Source organism: Polypterus senegalus, chromosome 2, assembly GCF_016835505.1.
Source record: "Polypterus senegalus isolate Bchr_013 chromosome 2, ASM1683550v1, whole genome shotgun sequence".
Taxonomy (NCBI): Eukaryota; Metazoa; Chordata; class Cladistia; order Polypteriformes; family Polypteridae; genus Polypterus; species Polypterus senegalus.
This window is the reverse complement of record NC_053155.1, coordinates 135,155,079-135,177,332: the sequence shown is the minus strand read 5'-3', so window position 1 is coordinate 135,177,332 and position 22,254 is coordinate 135,155,079. Positions and strand designations below refer to the sequence as shown.

Below are 22,254 nucleotides of genomic sequence, written 5' to 3'. Positions count from 1 at the left end.
TCATGTCACCTCTTAATCTTCTTTTGCTTAAACTGTAAAGGCTCAGCTCTTTTAATCTTTCCTCATAATTCAACCCCTGTAGACCTGGAATCAGCCTAGTCGCTCTTCTCTGGACCTTTTCTAGTGCTGCTATGTCCTTTTGTAGCCTGGAGACCAAAACTGCACACAGTACTCAAGATGAGGCCTCACCAGTGCATTATAAAGGTTGAGCATAACCTCCTTGGACTTGTACTCCACAGATCGTGCTATATAACCTAACATTCTGTTAGCCTTCTTAATGGCTTCTGAACACTGTTTGGAAGTTGATAGCTTGGAGTCCACTATGACTCCTAAATCCTTCTCATAAGGTGTACTCTCGATTTTCCGACCTCCCATTGTGTATTCAAACCTAATATTTTTACTTCCTATGTGTAATACTTTACATTTACTGACATTAAATTTCATCTGCCACAAATCTGCCCAAGCCTGTATGCTATCCAAGTCCTTCTGTAATGATATAACAGATTCCAAATTATCTGCTAATCCACCTATCTTGGTATCATCTGCAAACTTAACCAGCTTGTTACTTATATTCCTATCTAAATCATTTATATATATTAAAAATAGCAGCGGCCCTAGCACTGACCCCTGTGGAACACCACTCTTAACATCGCCAGTTCTGATGAGGTTCCTCGCACCATCACCCTCTGCTTCCTGTGTCTGAGCCAATTCTGCACCCATCTAAAAACATCACCCTGAACTCCCACTTCTTTTAACTTGATGCCCAACCTCTCATGTGGCACCTTATCAAATGCTTTCTGAAAGTCCAGATAAATAATATCATAAGCTCCACTTTGATCGTATCCTTTTGTTGCCTCCTCATAGAATTCCAACATGTTAGTAAAACACGACCTCCCTCTTCTGAACCCATGCTGACTGTTCAGAATAACTCCTGTCCTTGTCATGTGTTGCTCAATCTTATCCTTAATAATTCCTTCCATTAATTTTCCTGTGATGCTTGTTAAGCTTACTGGCCTATAGTTGCTTGGATCTGCCCTGTCACCCTTTTTATATAATGGGATGATATTTGCCATTTTCCAGTCCTTTGGAATCTCTCCAGTGCACAGTGACTTCCTAAAAATATGTGTCAAGGGTTTATATATGTACTCACTAGCCTCCTTAAGAACACGAGGATAAATATTATCTGGGCCTGGTGATTTGTTTGATTTCATCTTATTTAATCTGAGCAGCACTTCTCCCTCTACAATTTCCAAATCCCTCAGTACCTCCTTAGTAGTTGTGTTTACCTCTGGCAGGTTATCCACTTGCTCACTTGTAAACACCTCAGAAAAATGTAAGTTTAGGGCATCTGCTATTTCATTGTCTGTATCTTTTAATTCCCTTTACTATTCCTGATGAACTTGACCTCCTCCTTAACTGTTCTTTTACTACTAAAATACTGAAAGAATCTCTTGGGGTCTTCTTTCGCCTTATCTGCTATATTCCTCTCCAACTGTCTTTTAGCCTCTCTGATATCCTTCTTAATGGTTGCCCTCATTTTCTCATACTGCTACGGTTCTCTTTGCAGTCATTAGTCTTATATGCCTTATACAGCAGTTTTTCCTTTGCAACTTCTTTTTAAATCTTTATTAATCCATCGTGGAGTTTTTTTTAGTTTCCTATTACTTCCAAATTTAGGTATGTATCTGTCCTGCATTACATGTAAAACATTTTTAAACCTGTTCCACTGCTCCTCGACTGTCTCCACATTTAAAAGCTTATCCCAGTCTATCCTACTTAGACTTTGTGCATCTGCTCAAAATTAGCCCTACTAAAGTTCAACTTAACAATTTTAGTCTTTGCATCTGTACTCTTACAAAATACTGAGAATTGTATTACATTATGGTCACTTGACCCTAGTGGTTCAATCACCTCTACACCCTCAATTCTATCCTGATTATTACAGAATACTAAATCCAGACAGGCTTCACCCCTTGTTGGTGCTTTAACATGCTGTGTTAAAAACAGTCGCTGATTACTTCTAAAACTCCTGCTCTTGTGCTCCTCCATCTGTAAGGTTATCCCAGTTAATATTTGGATAATTAAAGTCCCCATGACTATAATATCCCCTGTAAACTTGCCTTTTGATATTACTAAAAGATGTGTGTTGAAATTACTGTCTGAATTGGGTGGTCTATAACACACTCCTAAAATAGACCTTTTCCCTAATATTTTCCAGGCGAAGCCACATGTCCTCACTAAGATGGGGCTCATCATCCAACTGAAGATGACTTACATTTAAACCCTGTTTGGCATAAACAGCAACCCCACCTCCTTTTCTGTTCTGTCTATCCTTCCTAAAAATGTGTATCCCTCTATGTTACACTCATCCCCATCTTTGTTATTTAGCCAGGTTTCCGTTATTGCTATAATATCATAATTATGCTCTGCTACATACAACTCCAACTCACTTACCTTATTTTTGATACTTCTAGTATTAAGGCAAGCTATTTTTAATGTGTTAATCCTTCTATCTTTACGTGTTTGCTTAAAATTTACATTACTATGCATTTTTATTTCTACACCATTGTTTGTTCTTCCATGTATAGATCTAAATCTGGCCTGTCCTAAACTCACTGCCCCCCAAACCCAACACCCCCATGCAGTTACACACGTGCTAATAGACTGTTTCCACTGTTTTCTGTTTTTGGAAAGTCAGGGTATGGCAGAAACGTTGTTGCATCACACAATACAAGTGGATGTGTCCTTCAAAGGAAGAAATCACATATCAAATTACTTTGTTTAACTCATAATTTAGTTATATCTGTTGAACGATAAAGAATGATAATTGTCTGGGTGAAAAAAATGTTATAAAGGACTGGTGCAAATGGAATGGTGAAAAAAATGGTTGACAAGCGATACCTGTGGATAATCGATTGAATGGAAACAATTTCTGTAGAAGGCCCATTCCACTTCTTCTACTGTTACGCAAAGCAATACATTGACCATTGAACTGGATGACAAGGAAGAAGAAAAAACAGCGGAAAAAGCAACTTATAAAGTAAAGCAAAGCCAGCAGCCTTTAAAGGTGAAGGTCCGTGGACTCAGCTTTATCATTGCTGCCACAGAAACGGATGATTGACCCAAATTTTGTCAGTAGGGGGAAGACAAGTCTAACATTTGCTTAGGAATCACTCCAATATTATAATTTATTTCAACCATGTTTGTTTTGTTGCAAAGTACAGAGTCTTTGCTTAAAGTGTGACTGTGATTTAATTGTAATAAGATCTTAAGGCCAACTCACATTACATGACTTCTTCTGGACAGCGATTTTCAGTTGCAGCATTTATTCACCTAATCTAAATGAGCTGGAGACATTCAGTGACGCGTTCCTATGTAGCGCGTTGTCTGCTGTGTAAAGTGACTCACTCGGACTAATCTGCAACTCACTGTGTTAAAATCAAACAGGTGTCATGTTCTCTTTAAATATGGGGGGCTCTGTGTGCATGAGAGCTGACAACCAATGAATGTTCATCCGGAATTACAATGCAAAGAAGGCAGTGATGAGGAATGAGGGACTCACAAAAACAAAGGAAGCTTCTGTCTGATTTCTCATGTTCTGTGTGCAGTGATAGAATGAAAAGAGAAAAAATAATATATACAGTATATAAAATACTTTTAAAAAGCATGCTTATATTAAATTAAAAAGTGTACTAAAAAGTAAAAAATGTCTCTCATACATCACTTGTCAAATAAAAGTGTGGGCACTTTTGCTATGATTTTAAGAAGTGTTTTTTGAATGTTGATTGATTATTTATATATATATATATATATATATATATATATATATATATATATATATATATATATATATTTAACTTTTTAGTCTTGGGTTTGATTTAGTATAATTTTGTAATCGATATTTTAACACTTCCCTTACTATTTCTATCCATTACTAGCGCCATCTATTGGTGAAATTTTGAACTATTCTTCATATGAAAATTTCATTTTTTAATTAACATGGATTAATTGATCAATTAGTGAAACTGATTATTGATTCATGTATTGTCATCGGAAGTGAATAAGTGTGCAACATTCATTTGGACAATAGGAAGTGGGTTAAATATCGATTACAAGATTTGTACCAGACAATAAACAGGTGAAGTTAAAATAAGCGTGGTAATAAAAAAGGAGAAGAGACTACAATTGAATTTGCCGTACCTGTTAACCCTTTGTATAGTGCCAGCTCCGTCAGGTCGGCTCCATTGAGAGAGGGGTGAGCCCGACTGTGCCGGAGAGTTGGCATGCAGGTGGTAAAAACAATTATATCCAGCAATTAGTCACATAAATGGATGTGATCAACGACGAGCTCAGCAACGACAGTCGGTAAGTCTGATGTACCCAATGACTACTGTAGAAGGTGTGTAATATATCATTGGTTTTATACTGAACACCACATACGTACATACAGAATAGATGGCCATGATGTTCTCTGTAAAACAGCGTTTCTCAACCTTTAAGTATTTGCAACCCGAGTTTTCATAACAGTTTTAATCGCGCCCCCCTAACATTTTTTTTGAAATGTAGATGCATATTTTATCGACATTTATCTAACTCTATATTTATTGTTCTAGTATCAGAATGTAGTTTAAGTTAATTTGTTTTGGTTTCAACAGATGTTTTTTTCATATTTTTGATTCTTGTTTTCTTTTTTTCACATCTTCGTGCCCCCCTAGGGGGTCCGCCCCACAGGTTGAGAACCACTGCTATAAAACAAAATGGTTTTCTTTGTGTGATTTGTGTTTTCTTTTCTTTTTCTTTTTGAATTTTTAGAATGCACTGGCACCCAGTCCAGAGTTGGTTCCTGTCTTGTATCCAGTTCTGCCAGGATAGGCTGTTGATGTTTCTTCATGGAAAATGCTTCAGAAAATGAATAACTGCAAGTATTGATATATTTGTTTTATCCAAGGATCTATTTCAAATCCTGTCATGATCATACTGTACAATGTTTGTTAGAACTCTCTCTGTTTTGTGTTGGTAGTCCTCTTCTATATTCTATAGATAGCACATTAGAGTACTTGGTGACAAACTGACCCCATGTCAGTGGATGTGTGTAAGTGAGTGTGCACTATGAGAGCCTGCTGTCCTGCTGCCCAGAGTTTGTTCCTGCCTTATGCTGCTGGATTTGATTGTCTTTTGAATTACTGAAATACTGCTGTAAAAAAATTCCAGTTGTTAAAGTTTTGTATTTTTATTCTTCTGTCTATTAAAAAAAATAAAGGTTCCCCACCTTGTGCAAATTCACCAGTTGTTAAGTACTTCCAGTCCCAAATCATATGCCCCTTAAAAGGAGGCAGCAATTTGTCATATCATTCCACTGATTAATCGCTTCAACATCATGCAAATGGAAAAGACGGAATATTGATGAGGCATTTTAGAAATGTATGAGAAACTGGCAACAAAGCTTCCAGCCCCGGTCACCCCCTCCCTAACACCCTGATGAAGCTTGTGCAATACACACCAACACACACAATCTGAAGCATTTGGCCCTGAGCGGAGACGCACATCTATCAACAGCACACGCTTTCAAAGCACCCTGAAGGAGAGTCTGCTTAAAATCCTCTTGGAGGCCATAAAGTTAATGGGACCTTGTCCAGCATGCCATCTTAAGCAGGGATTCAGTGCTCCCTAAATGGCTGGAAAATTGTTTTGACAGATGCTTTTCTGGAAGGAGCCCTCACTCTAAAGCCCTGTCATTGTGCTGCTTTAAATAAAGCTGCAGTCATTCTGTGTGGCAGCGATTCAGATGGGAGTGTCCAGCAAGGTGTATCTCTTCTATATATCTGGCATCGTGTTGGCTGGGGTGGAGTTTACTCTTCTCCTCAGACTTGTGATTTTTCGGGCAGACTAAGGTAATGCGGTTTAACTTCAAGTACCTTTTTAATTGCATTATTCAGAATAAAGCATGGATGGCGCCTTGGGCTACAGAATGTCATTTTTAGGGGCTGGTGTAATGTATAGATGACTGCATACATTATTCTGTAGGCTCTAATGATGGGGCGTCATGTGCAGTAAAATGTTTCAGATGCTTGACTTTGGTTTAAACTTTGCAGCTTGCTTGATACTATAGCTCTAGATAAAACTGGGACACATTGTTCTTGCTACACATTTTGCAGACACATTTACCTAAAAAGACTTAAAGATATATAATTGTGCATATGTTCTGCAATAAGTCATTTTGAAGGTCTCAGCTTGTGCCTTTCTGCAAGGGATGCCATGCAGATCAAGGATGGTAGGCACCTTGTCACTGTGTTGCATTCAAGGAAGGAATTGTCTTGAGCTGTCCGCAGCAAACTATAAAAGTGAGGTTGTTCAGCGCTGTAAAAGGCCAGACACCAGATCCCGTTTCACGTAGTGTGTGTGTGTGTGTGTGTGTGATGATGGCATGGGATGTAGGGACCTGGTTTGTAATAACAGCAGATCGCCTCTCAGTTCTTACACCTGGACGCACAGCACTATGCGTTTCAAGGCAGTGAAAAGAAAAACTCCTCAAGAGTCTCCTGGGCTATTTAAGGCAAAAACAAAGCCGAAACACTTTTATTAATACATTTGCTAAAACTGCAGGCTAATTGCATAATTAAGAGGATAAATGGAAATCTTTTGACAAGTCTGTTAACGTGACCGGGTGCAAAAAAATAAGAATAAGTGTTGCGTCCTTTATTTTACACTGTGTGTCCTTAGTGTTGTCAGTTCCATCTTTTATATGAAGAGCTGGACGAATGTGAAGAATGGGTGCTGCAGGAGCTCCGTCCAAAACAGACTTTCTACAAAAAAAAACAAAAACAGAAAACCTAACCACTTTACAAAATATCTTCATCAAGATGCTACCTTCTGTCTTACAGTACCAGGGAGAAAAGAAAGAAGTGCTTTCACTCTTGACTTAATCAATAAGAGTCCATGAACAAAATCTGGACATATTGGATGACCATTCAGATAGAGTTCAAGCTCATAAGTTCTAGTTTCTGTCATGCACATTGTACATCAAGGACATTCTTACTTACATGTCTCCTTAGGACAGTGACAATAGTACGTTACCAACAAACACACACACAAGTCTATATACATAATTTGCAGCATATATATATATTTAAAAAATATGTATATACCAGGGGGCTTTGCTCCCTGCTCACTTCGTTCACCAACCCCTGGGCAGGCGCTACACGTTAGTCTCTTTGCGGTTCTGCTGCTCGCATATGGGGATGTGGATGTACAATTTAAACAGATTTTTATTTTACATATGCATAACAGGCTGGCACTCTGCCTGGGGTTTGTTTCCTGCCTTACACCTGTGTTGGCTGGGATTGGCTCCAGCAGACCCCCGTGACGCTGTAGTTAGGATATAGCGGGTTGGATAATGGATGGATGGATAACAGAACTAACTATTTTACATTACAGGGAGTAATTAACCATTGTGGCGGGCAGTTGGGAGCTCTGCCCAGCCGGGACACATAGAAGGGTCGGGAGAGGGACTACGCCTCCCCTGGAGCACGAGAGGGCAGCCGCCCTGGTTTGTATAGGGGCCACGGGAACTGAGCATGGAAGCTCAATCCTATAGGGGGTCGTGGTCACTGCCAGGGGGCACCAAGAAGATTGTGAAGCCTTGAACGTCAGCACTTCCGCCACACCCGGAGATATTGGCAGAAGTATTACCAGGGACACCCAGGGTGCTCATGCGGCACTTCCGCCACACCAGGAAGTGCTACGGGAAGTGCATCAGGAGGCACCTGGAGCACATCCGGGTGGGAATAAAAGGGGCCGTCTCCCTCCAGTCATCAGCTGGAGTCGGGTGGAAGAGGAGGAGCTCAGAGGAGAGGAGTGGAGGCAGTGAAAGAAGGCTGGTTATTGAAGAGGCCCGGAGTGAGGGTGATTGGTGCCGGCGCACTGGATTACTCACTGTAACTACTGTAAATAAATTGTGCTGTGGGTATGAAAATTGGTGTCTGTCTGTCTGTGTTGAGGCTGGTCTTCCACACCATATTAAAAAATAGTAAAACATAATAATTTGAAATTAAAGTACGTTTCATGTTGCGTTAGAGTTATTTGTTGCGTAATACGATTTTGTTCTGTTTGGCTTTGAAATTAACACACAGATTAAATAAAATGACTTTTTCGAATGTTTGGCTTTGAGATTATTTCATTGTCTTTGCAAAAGCTGTTCTAACAGGAAACTGTTAACTTTTTAATACGAATGGCATATCAAGATCTCTTTTGTAGTCTAATGTTATCTGCGGAAAATGTACTACATCACCTTTCTTGGATACATCCTTCTTTCTACAGTAATTCATCCAGAGGAAGACCGGATGGTGTTAACGGTTTTAGATATTCTTCGGAATATTGTAAGTTTTTGTTTTCATCTTCTGCACAATTACCATCAACCGTTTCAGCATAGTCTATTGATACGCATTTAACAATTTGCTGTGTAACCAATTGACATTTTTGCCGTTAATTAGTTTGACTTCATCGTTTCTCACTGCTAGGATTGCCTGTGTGCTCATTTTTTGTGTTGATATCCCTTCGTGATGAAATTCTTCAATAAGACATAATACGTCTTCCAATTAAGGGAACTTAAAGTGAAGAAAACGTTAAAATTTATAAGAGCTGAGAGAGTCGGAGCTGTGTCTGTCAAAAGCATTCACACGAATTAGAGGTGAGAGGACCGCGGGCATGGTTGAAAATGGTCGAAATGAGGGCGTGACTTTAAAAAATCTCATGGCCAAAGTCTCGACTCAGAGGACTTGAAAAAATCTCAGAAAAAAATCGCTGAACGGGACCTTGAGCATCAAGTGAGTTTTATGGATGTCATTAATGACAACTGTGGAAGCTTGGCGGTGGATTCTGTAGAAGTTGTGCAGTAAGACAGGCTCTCTTTTATGTGCTACATGATGTTAAAAGGATATTTGGTTGCATCTGGATTGCTCTGTTACAAAATACAAATTGATTATCTTTTTGCATTCGGCTTGGAATGTAACACAATCCATTTGAGTTGAAATACACCGCGAAAATGTTCTGTCAGAAACAGTTTTGGTAACTGGCCAATAGGTTTTGAAGCTGAGACTGAGAAGAGGCCTACCATCATCATTGAGCTCCATCAGATGGTGTCATATAATTCTTCATTTTTGCTTTCAAAAGAGATTTTGGTGCATTGTTTTACGTTTTCGTTGAACATTTTATCTTGTTAGAACCCCTTGTTGTTGGCAGAGGCTATTTACAATGGCAGCGTGGTAGCATTAGTGCCAATTAGGGTTAGGCGTTTCAGGCAGAGAAGACTTTACTGTGATTTACAAGTTCAGGTTCACGTTTCAAAGTTTGGCCCATATCTCACAGACATCCTTGTAGAGATCCTTGGCCTATTTAGCTGACTGTTCTCCTTCTGGTACTTTCATTTCATAATCATCATATTACATCAGCTTGAAACGAACAGGTCATCTGATCTTTGTTTAAAATTACAGAGCAGAATTTCTTGCAAAACGAAGGAAAACGACAGATTTGGATCATCTGCCTATCTACTGTAGTGATGTTATGTTTGTTCTGCCTTTTCAATTTCAAAGTTCGTCTTTGATGCTCCAGCGTGAGGAACTCTGAGGAACTCATTTCCATGTAAAACAAGTCTACTACTTGCTATGCACTTTTCCTTGTGGAAAAATCTTAATGGTTGCTGCATCTGCAGGATAACATTTTTGCCCTGTCAAAAAACCATACAGCTATTTGCAGCTGCAAAGTAGAAACCAGCAGGGATAAACAGACAACCTCCCCTGACAATTTAAGTATAGCAGAAATGCTTGAGTGTGTGGTAGGCTGCCAAGTCCATTTTAATTCAAATTCCTCACTCCAGTGACTTTAATCACAGTCATAAAAGTTGTTCTGGTAACTGTTAATTTAATAATTAACACCAAATGTTGTTAGGTTAACTAATGAAGACTTTCTGTATTGAATAGTTTCTGAAATAAAATAAAATCCGAGTATAACTGTAGTATCTGCATAGTGGTATTGTCACATGTATAGAGAATTTCCTAGTTATCATGTAAAGGAAGGACAGCACACCTCCCTGTAAAACCATGCAGAACAATCAAACTCCTGCTGTAGTATTTCAAAGTCTTGTTTATTTATTACAAGTCATAGATTGCGTTGGTTTGGACGTGTGCAGAGGAGAGATGCTGAGTATATTGGGAGAAGGATGCTAAGGATAGAGCTGCCAGGCAAGAGAAAAAGAGGAAGGCCTAAGAGGTTTATGGATGTGGTGAGAAAGGACATGCAGGTGATGGGTGTAACAGAACAAGATGCAGAGGACAGGAAGATATGGAAGAAGATGATCCGCTGTGGCGACCTCTAACGGTAAACAGCCGAAATAAGCAGAAGAAGATTACTGAATAATGATGAAGGATAATGGCAAGTTCATGAACATGCAGCCCAGCTCCATTTTCTGTTTGGAGCAGAAGTGTGCAAACTGTCCATACAAATATGTCCTTACGTTTCAATGTCATTTTAGTAATGCTTTTGGGACGCAGTTTATAGCTTTTACTTTCCCAAAGCTGTGCTATATTAACGTAGTCTCATTTTTTTTCAGGCAGACACATTACTTTACACAAATCGTCCCTTCATTCCAGTCAACTTCCCCTCGGGACACAGCGGCTTGCCCATTGCCAGTCAGACACTCCAAGTGAGCAGGTGTCCTGAAGCCAGCATACTTTTTACTTGTCCTCTTTGTAGTAAAAAGCCTATCAAAAAAGCGACGAGCAAAGCCTTCTGTCATTCATTCCCCTTCCTTATAATACTCAGAATGTAGAATGTGTGCCTTTTCATAACGATGAGCCAGAAACTTGAGACTGAATTGTCTGAAGTGCCAACTGAAGACTTGGCGTGCAATACTGGAGAACATTTTGTCGATATTCTTACTACCAGAAAGTGCACATCATTGTTCATGATTTGCAGTCCCACAAGTGGCTGCAGGCTTTGTTACATGTCCGATGGTATGTACCCATCCGTCGTCCTTCTCATACACGTCATGTAAGCCCTAGTGATTAAGCCATCCTGCTGTAAGATGTGATTGCCTCTGACTTACTGAATGATACTTGGCCTGCACTCTGAATGATATAATACATAAAAAAAATATTAATATGACTTTATAAAGCATCCTGGTATGGCGTTCACAGTGGAAAGGTTGTAATGGACGGCATGCAGGGACTGGCATCCTGCTTGGACTGAACAAGGATCCTTACCCGGCTTTGAGACCAATATAATGGAAGGACAGAGGAAGACAACTTACTTGGGTTATTGTCTACCTCAAAACGCTGGGTGGCAGCATCACTGGGTTGCGATTCCTCTACAGATACCCCCAGGAGCATTCTGGGAACTGTAGTTTCATTGAACAGCCCTGTTGAATTCCATGGGTGCCATCAGGGTATGCTGATGGGATTAATGGTCCCTACTTTTTGGGTTTTCCGCCTTAAGCGCTTCGGAGGGACAGCCTTGTGACACTGGAAGTACTCACAGGTGCTGTATAAAAGAAGCAGCCCGCTTCAATACGGAGAGCCAGAGTCGGGTGGAAGGAGAGCAGGAAATGGAGAGTGAAGAATTGTATTGTGTTTGGTTTGTGCCCTTTTGAAATGTTTGTATAAGGTATTTATAAGATTAAACATGGAAAGGCGCTATATAAATAAAATGTATTATTATTATTATTATTAAAGACTTGTATCCATGCAATTGTGTCTGGAGTTTGGGGGCCTGCAATGCCCCCTGGTGGTCACAAAGTGTTATGTAAAAGTAAAGGACGTCTTAAGAGTTGCTCATTATGATCCAATTTTTTTTTTATCCTTGATCTTCTAAGATTTATAACATGGATCCAAAACAATCATTAAATCAGCAGAGTGATGTGAAGGAGGCCAATGAAAATGACACAGAAGGGCATGCAGAAATGTCAAGTGACTCCAACTCATCAAGCGCAGATAAAGGTAGGCTTCTGTTGTATTCTGATTATCCACCAATCTTTAGTTTAGACAGCATAAGATGCATAAGCACAAAGACTTTAAACAGGGAAATTACACTGATAATATCAAAAAGGGAATAAGAGTTTGGAACAGCATGAATAGAAATGTCTGGTGATGAATTATGGAGATAACCGAGTCAAGAAATTTTAAAGAACTGAAACAATTAGTATGACATTCTGCTAGGATTATGACCTGGGTGTAGTGGAAGGGCTTGTGATCCATAGAGCCTTACTGTTAGGAGCCGTGTGTTCCTGGTAGTTTTACCTATGGCAAGTTAACCTAAACAGAAGGCCTAGTTGAACCGTTCCCAAAACAGGCAACCTAAGACTTATTAATAATAACAATAATTGATTCGTGATATAGTGCTTATCTCACTACTCAAAGTGCTTTCTACGCAGGGAGGACCCCCAAAGCGAACCCACAATCTCCTTACTGCAAAGCAGCAGCACTACCACTGCGCCACCTGTGGGAATAGTGAGCAATATATCACTTGATCCAGGATACCAGGTGAAGTGCTTCTTCTGGTATGGATTTTGAGAAAACTATTTTACTGGTATGCTCAGAATTAGTGAAAAATTGCAAACAATGAAAATATACAGCACGGAAATGGGACAAGTGGTTTTGCGTCAAGGCCTTAATGTCGACTTATACGTGAACTGTGTGTAATAAGTGAGTATACCCCTTTAAGAGTTAATCCTTCTATCACTCTCCACATAGTGGAAGGGTTTACTATTTTATTCTGTTCTTTATGTTGTCAAAACTACATATTTAAACTATATGCAGCTTAAAATTGTTCAGAAATTGTAATACGGCATACTTCTTTAAAGCATCATCACACAGGAGCAGTCATTATGTTTACCAGGCTGCTGCGGTACTCGTCAGCACCAAGTGCTTATGAATTCTTGCTCTTCTGCAGCTCTCCTTTAGGTAACTTAATGCTCACTGTCGCAATACTTGTTGGAATTCTTATGCGACTTTGACAGGCTCGCCATTTTGATAAGCTTCCCTGCAGCTCGTTCTGAAACTGCTCATTATCACAATGAAATGCCAGCTCATACTGTTGGTTACTTGTCCTGTAATAAGCATAAATGTAATAGCTCAATGTACTCTGTGCAAATATATCTTATAAATCTGCTTTTTTCTACCCACATGACACAGAGCGAGATTAAGCACAGGGGTTCACCATATAGAACTGCTAGGCAAGCAGATAAGACAGATTGAAACAACTGGAGCACATGCTTTCAGAATGAGAGATGTTGTGTGCTGTTTCTATTCTGTTAAGTCAGCATGGAATTATATTCGTGTTTAAGCTCTGTTGCCTTGTTTGGAATTGCATATTCACCTGAGTGGGGGGCCTGCACATGGGGAAAACATTGCCCGGCACACCTTTTGAAGCCAATGTACGGATGGGAGATAACGTCATCCAATCTCGAAAATGCCTTCCACTGCACCGACGAACATCGACAGACTCAACACCTCGAGCCCCCACTCCCGAACTGGGTTTTGTCATTGGCTTCCTTTATCTGTTATGCAGCGTAAGCCGACATTAAACAAAACTAAGCTATTTCTCTTGCGTGATTTCTTACTAGGCAGGGGTAATCGCCTTTTATTTGAAATCTATATAGATTTGTGTTACGTAACACTCCACAATCATGACAGAACTCATTCACAGGAAGCTAGCGCTCCCTGCTGGACATACATCTCCAGACTGATGCAAGTTATCAGCAATATTTACAATATTTTGTCTAGCGTAATAACATCTTTAGTTTTCAGTACAGTATTCATTACTGTTTGTATGCACCGGACATTCCGGAGATAAAGTAGCAAACTTTTCGGTGCTGAGATGGCAGATTCTATTCACAATACACTTTTGCTACCATAAACCCAGAATTGTGTGCACCCAATATCAGCTAAGTTCATCGGAGGGTGCCCTATCCCAAATACCCCCACCCACCCAGACTGGCAGACGTTCTAGCCATCCACTCTCACACCCTTGAGGCTCAGTAATGATCCTTCTACAAGTTCACCTACAGAAACAACTTTTACTTCCTCTAGATGGTCAAGTTTGATCACCTTCTTGGTGCTCTGCCAGAAGCCACAAGCGACAGTGGCAGTGCTGGTCTGAGGCCCTCACTAAATCATTCAATTGGTAGTAGCGGCGGGCAGTGTGTACAAAGGGCAGATGCAGATGCAGCAACCATTAAGATTTTTCCACAGGGAAATACTCTCTGTGGTGAAGCGCATAGCAAGTAGTAGACTTGTTTTAAGTGGAAATGACAGGAACAGAATCAGAAGAGAGCAGAGTTCTTCACACTGGAGAATCAAAGATGAATGTTGAAATTGAAAAGGCAGAACAAACTTAACATCACTAGACCGGTAGATGATCAAAATCAGTGCAAGCTTATAACCCACACACTTACTGGGAATTCTTTCTTCGTGGAGAACAATTACAAGCCCTCAATCATGAATAGGGGTCAACAGCATACCTACGCTTCTTGGTGCCGGGAAGCCGCACATTGATTCATACAGCGTAGTGTGTGTGTGCAGGCTGGACATCCAATAGCATCGCAGCGCTGTTAAAGCTCAATCTCACGTTCCGCTGCAGTGCGATAGGAATCTCAGAATTTTTGTTCTCTTCCACATGGTGTGATGAGACTGCAGGTGTTACAGTTTTATAATAACAGATAAGCAAATCTGCAGCAAGAGAATCCATGAATAGCAAGGACTTACTGTATATACACTATACTGGCATCTGGTGAAACCATCAGAATTTTCATTTATACCGTGATATGGATTTTACGCCATATCACCCAATAAAGTCAGGCCTGGGGTGGTGTTTACTAGCTGCCTTTGTGTGATATTGACGTTTTCCTGTTAATGATTTGCAATTACTGATGTGATTGTTTGGGGGCAAAAACGAGATGGGTCTAACTGCAGCCTGGAATACCTATAACGTAGATCAGGTAATGCCCACAACGTCAGTCACAAAACGTCTTTTGAGTCGGATAACCCTCCAACAACCCTAATCTTAACCATAGTGTAATGCGATGGGTGTTTCGTGACTGATGTTGAGGGTGTTTTGTCATGTTGCGGCGTTACATGACGTGATTGAACTCCTAGTTTCTGTTGGCAAAAACACTTGCCAAACAAAAACCACTTACAACCACTGAGTGGCACAGTCGAGCTATCTAGATCAACTTTTCAATGGCTATTAATGGCAGGGTACCAATCTCATTTATGAAACAATACATTTTGACTAAACTGTTTTACTCATTCCTTGTATTTGTTAAGGAATGTCATAGCCCAGTGTAACTTAAATAGGAGGAATCGGAAAATTAAATAGTATTAATAAGGCTGAGTATGACAATGAGCTGTCAAATCAAACCAATAGTCTTGGTTCAGCCTAATACTTGGCCATCTCACTACAAAATGAAACAAATCAAATCAAGACTCACTAAATGCACAGGCCACAAATCTATATAAACTATATTTGTATAAATAAACTATTTAAAAGTGTTCTTGGAAAGGAAAATAACCATATCTACCATTTGTGGTTTTAGGAGAAAATCGTCAATATTACATAAGAACATAAGAAATGTGACAAACGGGGAAAAAAACATTCAGTCCATCAAGCTAGTTTGTTCAACTAATAGTCTAAGCTGTCCCAATATCTCATCCTGATTCTTCTTAAAGCTTGTCAAGGTTTCTACTTCAACTTCATATCTCTGTGGTTTGTTCCAGAGTCCCACAACTCTTTGCGGAAAGAAGTTCTTCCTGGCTTCAGTCCTAAATGCACTTTCCCTTAATTTGTACTGATATTCTCCAGTATGTGATTCACCTCCAAGCTGAAAGAATGTTGCTGGATCGACTTTATCAATGCCTTACTGACCATACTGAGGAGTTTTTCAGATCTGGTGCTTATGGCGTTTGTCTCACACACAGGTTTAGCCGTAATTGGGAAGCACTTCATGTGTGTTTTCCACCTATTGAGCAGATTTTTCTCCCCATCCCCTTTTAATATCTCCAGTCATGAGAAGTCTCATGCTGTATTTTCAGGCAAGTATGTGATAAGTTCAAGTGTGACTTACTACTTGGCAGATCCTGATTTTCCTGCAATTGCTATGATACAGGAAGTGGGGGGCATAATGAGATTACGACATGCATGCTATGTGTAACTTTAATAAGGGGGCAATTTATATTGACAATGCAAAATCATCTAGAGCCAATTAACCTCCTTTACATTAGACCTGAGTGTCACTCGATCTGTAAACACAGTGCTAAAAGTATTAGTTTTGAGTGTCATTTGGGCAACGGTATAGATGTGTCTTGTGTAAAGACCCAAGGACTACGCAGGCTATAGTGCCAAGTGTTACTCGGGCAATGGCATAGGTGTGTCTGGCCCGATCATCACCCGGGCAAAGGTGGAGACACGTCTTCTCCTGGCCTAACAATGGAATCTCATAAGAAACGCCTCTCAGCAGATGAGGTAAATCTGTCTTCAGGCATTCGAAATTGCAACAGTCAGTGAAACCAAAAGTGATTCTGGTGAATTCAACAGTGACGCTCGCATCACTCACACATGTGAAGTGGGCCATTCATATTATTATTATTATTATTATTATTTGTATCATTATTACGCTTTCTACACTTCTTACTTTGTACTTTTAGTGTTTTGCTTGTTTTACAGTAGAAAAATGAGATTTAATAAAAATGTAATTTTTCAAGTCATAAAATATAAACGCTTTTTACGTGTTTTTTTGAGAATAAATGTAACACTAAGGAGGTAAAATCATCATATTGAATAATCCTATTGTCAGCAAGTGCCTTGAGTTTGGTTGGCTCATGTAAACCTATTGGACTCAGTCAGAAGTAGTCATGAAGAGCTGTCAACATCAATAACAAAAAGCAAAAAGTTGGGGTTTGGGTGAAATGCCAGGCAGGTGGGCAGTTGTGGTGGAAAAGATCCAGATGTACAGCATTAAATCTTAACGTGACAGGAGATGGCTAGATATGGCTGGACAGCAATAGATATACAGTACATCTACTTACAGCATTTGCTCTGGAGTTAGAGTTCTTGATCAACAGAGTTCTCTTTTCTTTTTTAGTCATTTCATTTTAGTCATGGAGAGTAGAAATTTTTGGTTGATTCATATGCCCCGAGAAGTAGCTAGAGAATGCAGCCCTTTTAGAGGTAGTGGGTACCTCAAACTGACTTAAGTAGTGCTACTGGCAGACAGCCATGATCACATCAGGAAGAGCAGAGATAGCTGTCTGGTCTTAACCTGTATGGTGGCTTGTTATTCAATTTCTGTGGTAGGCATGGATTGTCCATAAATTAAACACCAGTTTCAAACATAACGCTGCTAACGATTGTAGCTAGTATCTCAGTAATTTGGGCCAAAAGTAGCTATGACATCTATCCTAATGCTATATAGACTAAACCGTCAGGTAAAGAGAAGTACTTAGCTGTCAGGCGCGTTCCACTTGGTTATGAGTTGGCTCAGATGGACTGCATATTTGCATGATAGAATTAAAAGTTCCAAACTGTTAGTGATGGCGTACTGGCAATTGTGGCAAAAGTGGACGTTTCTGTTTAGAATGCTTTAGTCTTTACCTACAGAAGATCTTCCCAGGGGATGTCAGGGAATCTGATCAGGCCTTTTTATGTTTTAAATATCTCCAGCCATGAGAAGTGACATAAAAGTGATATCTGTCATGTAAGTAACCTTACCTTGTGGACTTCAGTAGCAAGGAAGGTTGTGGGATTTTTGAAAGGGGGCAACCAACATTTCTATGAGAGGTGCTATTAGTCATAAAGGAACTAGCTTACTTATGTCAGTGACCAAGAAGAAGGCCTGTGTGTGGGATGAATTTAGTGAGACCATGGAGAATGACATTTGGAATTATGGCGTCCATGGCTTTGGTTCGAATTTGGTCCTTTCTGTGGCAGAGGTCCAGATAATTGTTCAGTAGTGACAAGGCCACAGGGGAGAATTAAAATGTGAGAGAAATAATGAAAGCTCTGGCTAGTGAGGAGGGGTGTCTTGATAATCATGTAACAGTGCTTATAGAAAATTGCTCCAGTATATTTTCTTAGTATTTGGTTTAGTAATGGACGCATTAATATTTTTGTATTGTTTCACCGATCCTCTTTAAGAATGAAGCTTACTTGAAGAAAGAGAAATGGGATAAATAAAGTTCAGAGTAATAGAAATTCTTGAAAAAGAAAAGCCAGCCTATTGCTGTAGGATGACAGAGCTTGATTATTGCATCAAAAGGCATGTGCATCACCTCCTAAAGGTTTCTGATTATAGAAGGGGGATCGATATAAGAAGTTCTTGGGCCTGCAGTGTGTTCACCTTCATTGTAATACCTGGAAATCGATGGCGATTCTCTTATCGACATCACAGCTCTGTGGCAAACCGATTTAGTGGATGATTAATTTGGCACTTGGTAGGAATAGTCCAATCACTCGCAGCATACCATACTCTTAAAGCACTACAGAGAAAGGGTATAAACTTTTTCCAAGTGTACATACCCATGTAAGAATTCCCAGAAGTAATTTGTTAGAGAGGGGGTGGCTCGATCAGTCGGACTCAGTGTGTTCTGTCATGCTTTTCAACAAATCACACTGACTTTAAAAACACTGAACTCATCTTTAACTGCAGCTACCTCTTTTACAAACAATCAGCTTCAGCCCAAGTATAACACACTTCCGGGGTCTCCTCTGATAAGACTGATCAATCACAGAAATGTATCAGTATGGCACCATATGACACAAAGAACTAGAACTCAACCACTGACCACATTGATGGACAAAATTTAGCACCAATTGCCAATGAAAAGGATGGGCTTATGTGAACTCAAGAAATTAATGTCCACACCATCCTTCATAACCCATTGCAAGCATTTGCTCGCTTGTTTCTACCCACTCTGTGCTTGGCTTTAATGCCTGCTCTGTAGCAGAACCCCTATTTGCCTAGAGTGTGGTTGTAAAAATGGCTGCCGTGATCCGTTCAACTCCAGAGGGTAACCTAGTGCTGAACATTTAGAGTGGATGATCCTCCACGACAGCGCTGGATGTGATTGTTGCTCTTAGTCCTGCCTTGCTAAAATAACAGCAAAGTGTTTGAGGAAGAGAGACTGCATCTAAAGCAACACTTCAGTCTTGCTGAAGGAGAGAGTTGACCAGTGACCGACTGCGCAGAAGACGCAATTATTAGGCTAGTACAGCAAGAACCACATCGTGTGAAGCCTCAAAGGCTGTAAACTGAAGTGTGGCCTGCAGCCTGGAGGTGAGAAAAAGTAAGGCAAAGTGTGCTCAGTGGCCTTCTGCTTGTGCCAGAAAAACTCTCCATGGATCCTGAAGACGGGGACAAAGCGTCACTCGACTCGGAGTCAACAGGAACCAAGACATAAGTGTGCCTGCTATTGTGAATTAAAAGTTTGCATAATGCCAGCAAATGCATTAACACTGATATTTCAGGTTATTAATTAATAGAATGAATTATTATTATGAATTATTGGAAAAACTAAGTAACCTTTCATTAAGGCAGAGCAGCATCAGCCTCACACGTACACATGTCCTTGTAGTCCATGCCAGTGCTAGGCTATTTTGCACCCTAGGCCAAGCTTATTAGTGCGCCAACCGACTGTTTGGTAGCTATACCCATGTGGCTGGGTTTTCCCCCCACCTTATGATCTGCGCCCGAGGCGAATGCCTAATTTGCCTTCATGGTGGTGCTGGCCCTGGTTATAGTGGAGCTGGGGGTAAGGTGGGGTAAGTGAACGCTGGCGAGCTGTAAACACTTATAACTACATACGAACTAATCTGCCTCAACAGCTGAAAGACCAGCGCTTCCGATCCAGAATAAATAAGATTTCCTAGGGTAAATGTTTAGAAGTAAGCAAATAGAATTAATTCATTTTGTACCTTTATTGTTTTTTATTTATTGTTTGCACTGTTTGTCATTGTCCTTGTGTCTGTGTATATTTATTTGTATGCAGTATATCCGTCCTCTACTACCCTTATGCAATGAATAAATTATATTATTTTGTTTATTGTAATAAGCAAGTTTGGATTATTTCTTGAAAGCTCACATATCACCATGTGCAAACCACAACCAGTGATTGTGAAAGTTGATTTATGTAGATTTCCAACCATTTATGAACTTCTTTCATAGATTAAACAGTTCTCTTCATAGTTTTGGTGTCCGAGCAGGTGCATGAAACACACAGCTCAGGCACAATCACAAACCTCTCCATTTTTACTTTTAAAAGCAACTATTGAGACTTTGCTAAATTTTGTGTCCGTGCCTGGAACGTCTCCAAATACATTGCTTTCTAACAAATGGAGACAAACTGGTCCCAACCTGTTCTGTTTAGCTTTCATTCCACCAGCATCTGTTTTAACTTTTTACTTCCCAGATTTCAAAGAGCATGTTCAATTCTACTTTCATCTTGTTCTACTAAAGAACAGGCAAAAAGATTTGAAATGAGGATGAGGAGATTACTCATAAGTCACAAACAAAGGCAAAGAAAATGAAAAAATGTAATGTACCAAGAAAACAATAACTAAATCAAATGCTCTTCTATCAGGGAATACTCAGTCAAACTCCGATGGTGAGGTGAAGTGCTCGGTGTGAACTTTCATTGCTATCACAACAACAAGACAACCCTGCTATGCAATTGCATCGATTAAAATCAACAAAATTACTTTGTAAGAACACAACAAATTATCATCTATGTCAAAATGAAGCCAAAACCAAAAATTAATGCTAGGAATTAATTTGGGATCCCAACAAAACATTACAAGTAAGTAATTAATTCAAAAAATGCTTCTGAAAAGGAATCAAAATTAAAAACAAAGTCTATTTACAACATACCATATTTTGCTCCTTTGGCTTTTCTTTCCCTTTTAATATTTTGTTTAAGTTCTTTTTAGATGCTCCCTTCATTTTTCTCTTTCCCATAGTGCTTGCAGAATTCACTTTTTTCCTGGCATTTCCTCTTCTCTAAATTCTTCAGGTGTAACCTACAGTAATCTCTCCTGAAACACTAGAAGATCCTTCCTGGTTCAAGTTGCTTTATCTGCTACCGTAATTAGTAATTTCAGTCATGTAGTTCGAGTCGTAGGAAATGTGGTTCTCACAGATACAGCATCAAAAATAAAAGATTGGCAAGCATTTGAGTTATATTTACAATCTCTACTTCCATATACTATCTGGGGCACATCATCAGCCACATGCTATGTTGGAAGAACATTCCTGGTTTTCTGCCAGTCCTCTGGGGCTTTTTGCTGATCTTGTTGTTTATGAAAAATTCCCTTATAGAGAGTTTATGATATGTGCCATGCTTGCCACCACTTAGTGGTTGTTATACACCCACACTTGCCTTTGGAGGGACTTTCTCCCTTCCAGTTATTTTTGGATAATGCTCCCATCAGGCCCTTCCTTAATGTCATGTAAGTTTTGATGTTTTTTATCTGCCTTAGCAACACTAAATCAAGCTTTTCATCAAGCCATTATTTTGTATACTGAGCATTACAAACATCCTTTACAGTTTAGTCACACTAGGTTGCTTTTTAAAAATGTTTAATTTATTTATTTATTAATTTTTTTGCAGAACTACCAGTAGAGTCAGAACTGGTACCATCAGCCACTCTTCCGAAACTGCCCTGGGAACCAAGCAGCTACTCAGTTTTTGGAAAAGACATCTACTCATTTTTGGGCTACGAGATAAAAATACAAGAGTCAATTGATTCCTATGCTGCCATTGTATGGCCAGGGGTGAGTAACTTACAAGCAGTTTTAAGGATTCAACTAATCTATACTAATAAAAGGCAAAGCCCTCACTCACTCACTCACTCACTCACTCACTCACTGACTGACTCACTGACTCATCACTAATTCTCCAACTTCCCGTGTAGGTAGAAGGCTGAAATTTGGCAGGCTCATTCCTTACAGCTTACTTACAAAAATTCTATGCGTAATGGTCATAACTGGAAGCTATTTTTCTCCATATAATGTAATGGAGTTGAGCTCGATGGCCGTGGGGGGTGGAGTTTCGTGTGACATCATCAAGCCTCCCACGTAATCACGTGAACTGACTGTCAATGCATTACGTAGAAAACCAGGAAGAGCTCCAAAAAGCGCTGAAGAAAACATGCATTATATAATTGAGAAGGCAACGAAACAATAAGAAGCGAGCGAGTGACACATACTGTACAAGC

General features: G+C 39.8%; 1 protein-coding gene across 1 annotated transcript in view; it reads left to right on the top strand.

Annotated features, from left to right (window-relative positions):
* Positions 1-5,663: 5,663 nt before the first annotated feature.
* The window catches only part of LOC120523394 (protein-lysine methyltransferase METTL21C), a 28,870-nt gene continuing 12,279 nt past the window's right edge, over positions 5,664-22,254 (top strand). The window contains exons 1-3 of the mRNA XM_039744674.1: positions 5,664-5,891; positions 11,864-11,987; positions 21,648-21,811. Of these exons, the coding sequence (XP_039600608.1) occupies positions 11,873-11,987; positions 21,648-21,811 (279 nt within the window). The 5' untranslated portion in view covers positions 5,664-5,891; positions 11,864-11,872. The remainder of the gene's footprint in view (positions 5,892-11,863; positions 11,988-21,647; positions 21,812-22,254) is intronic.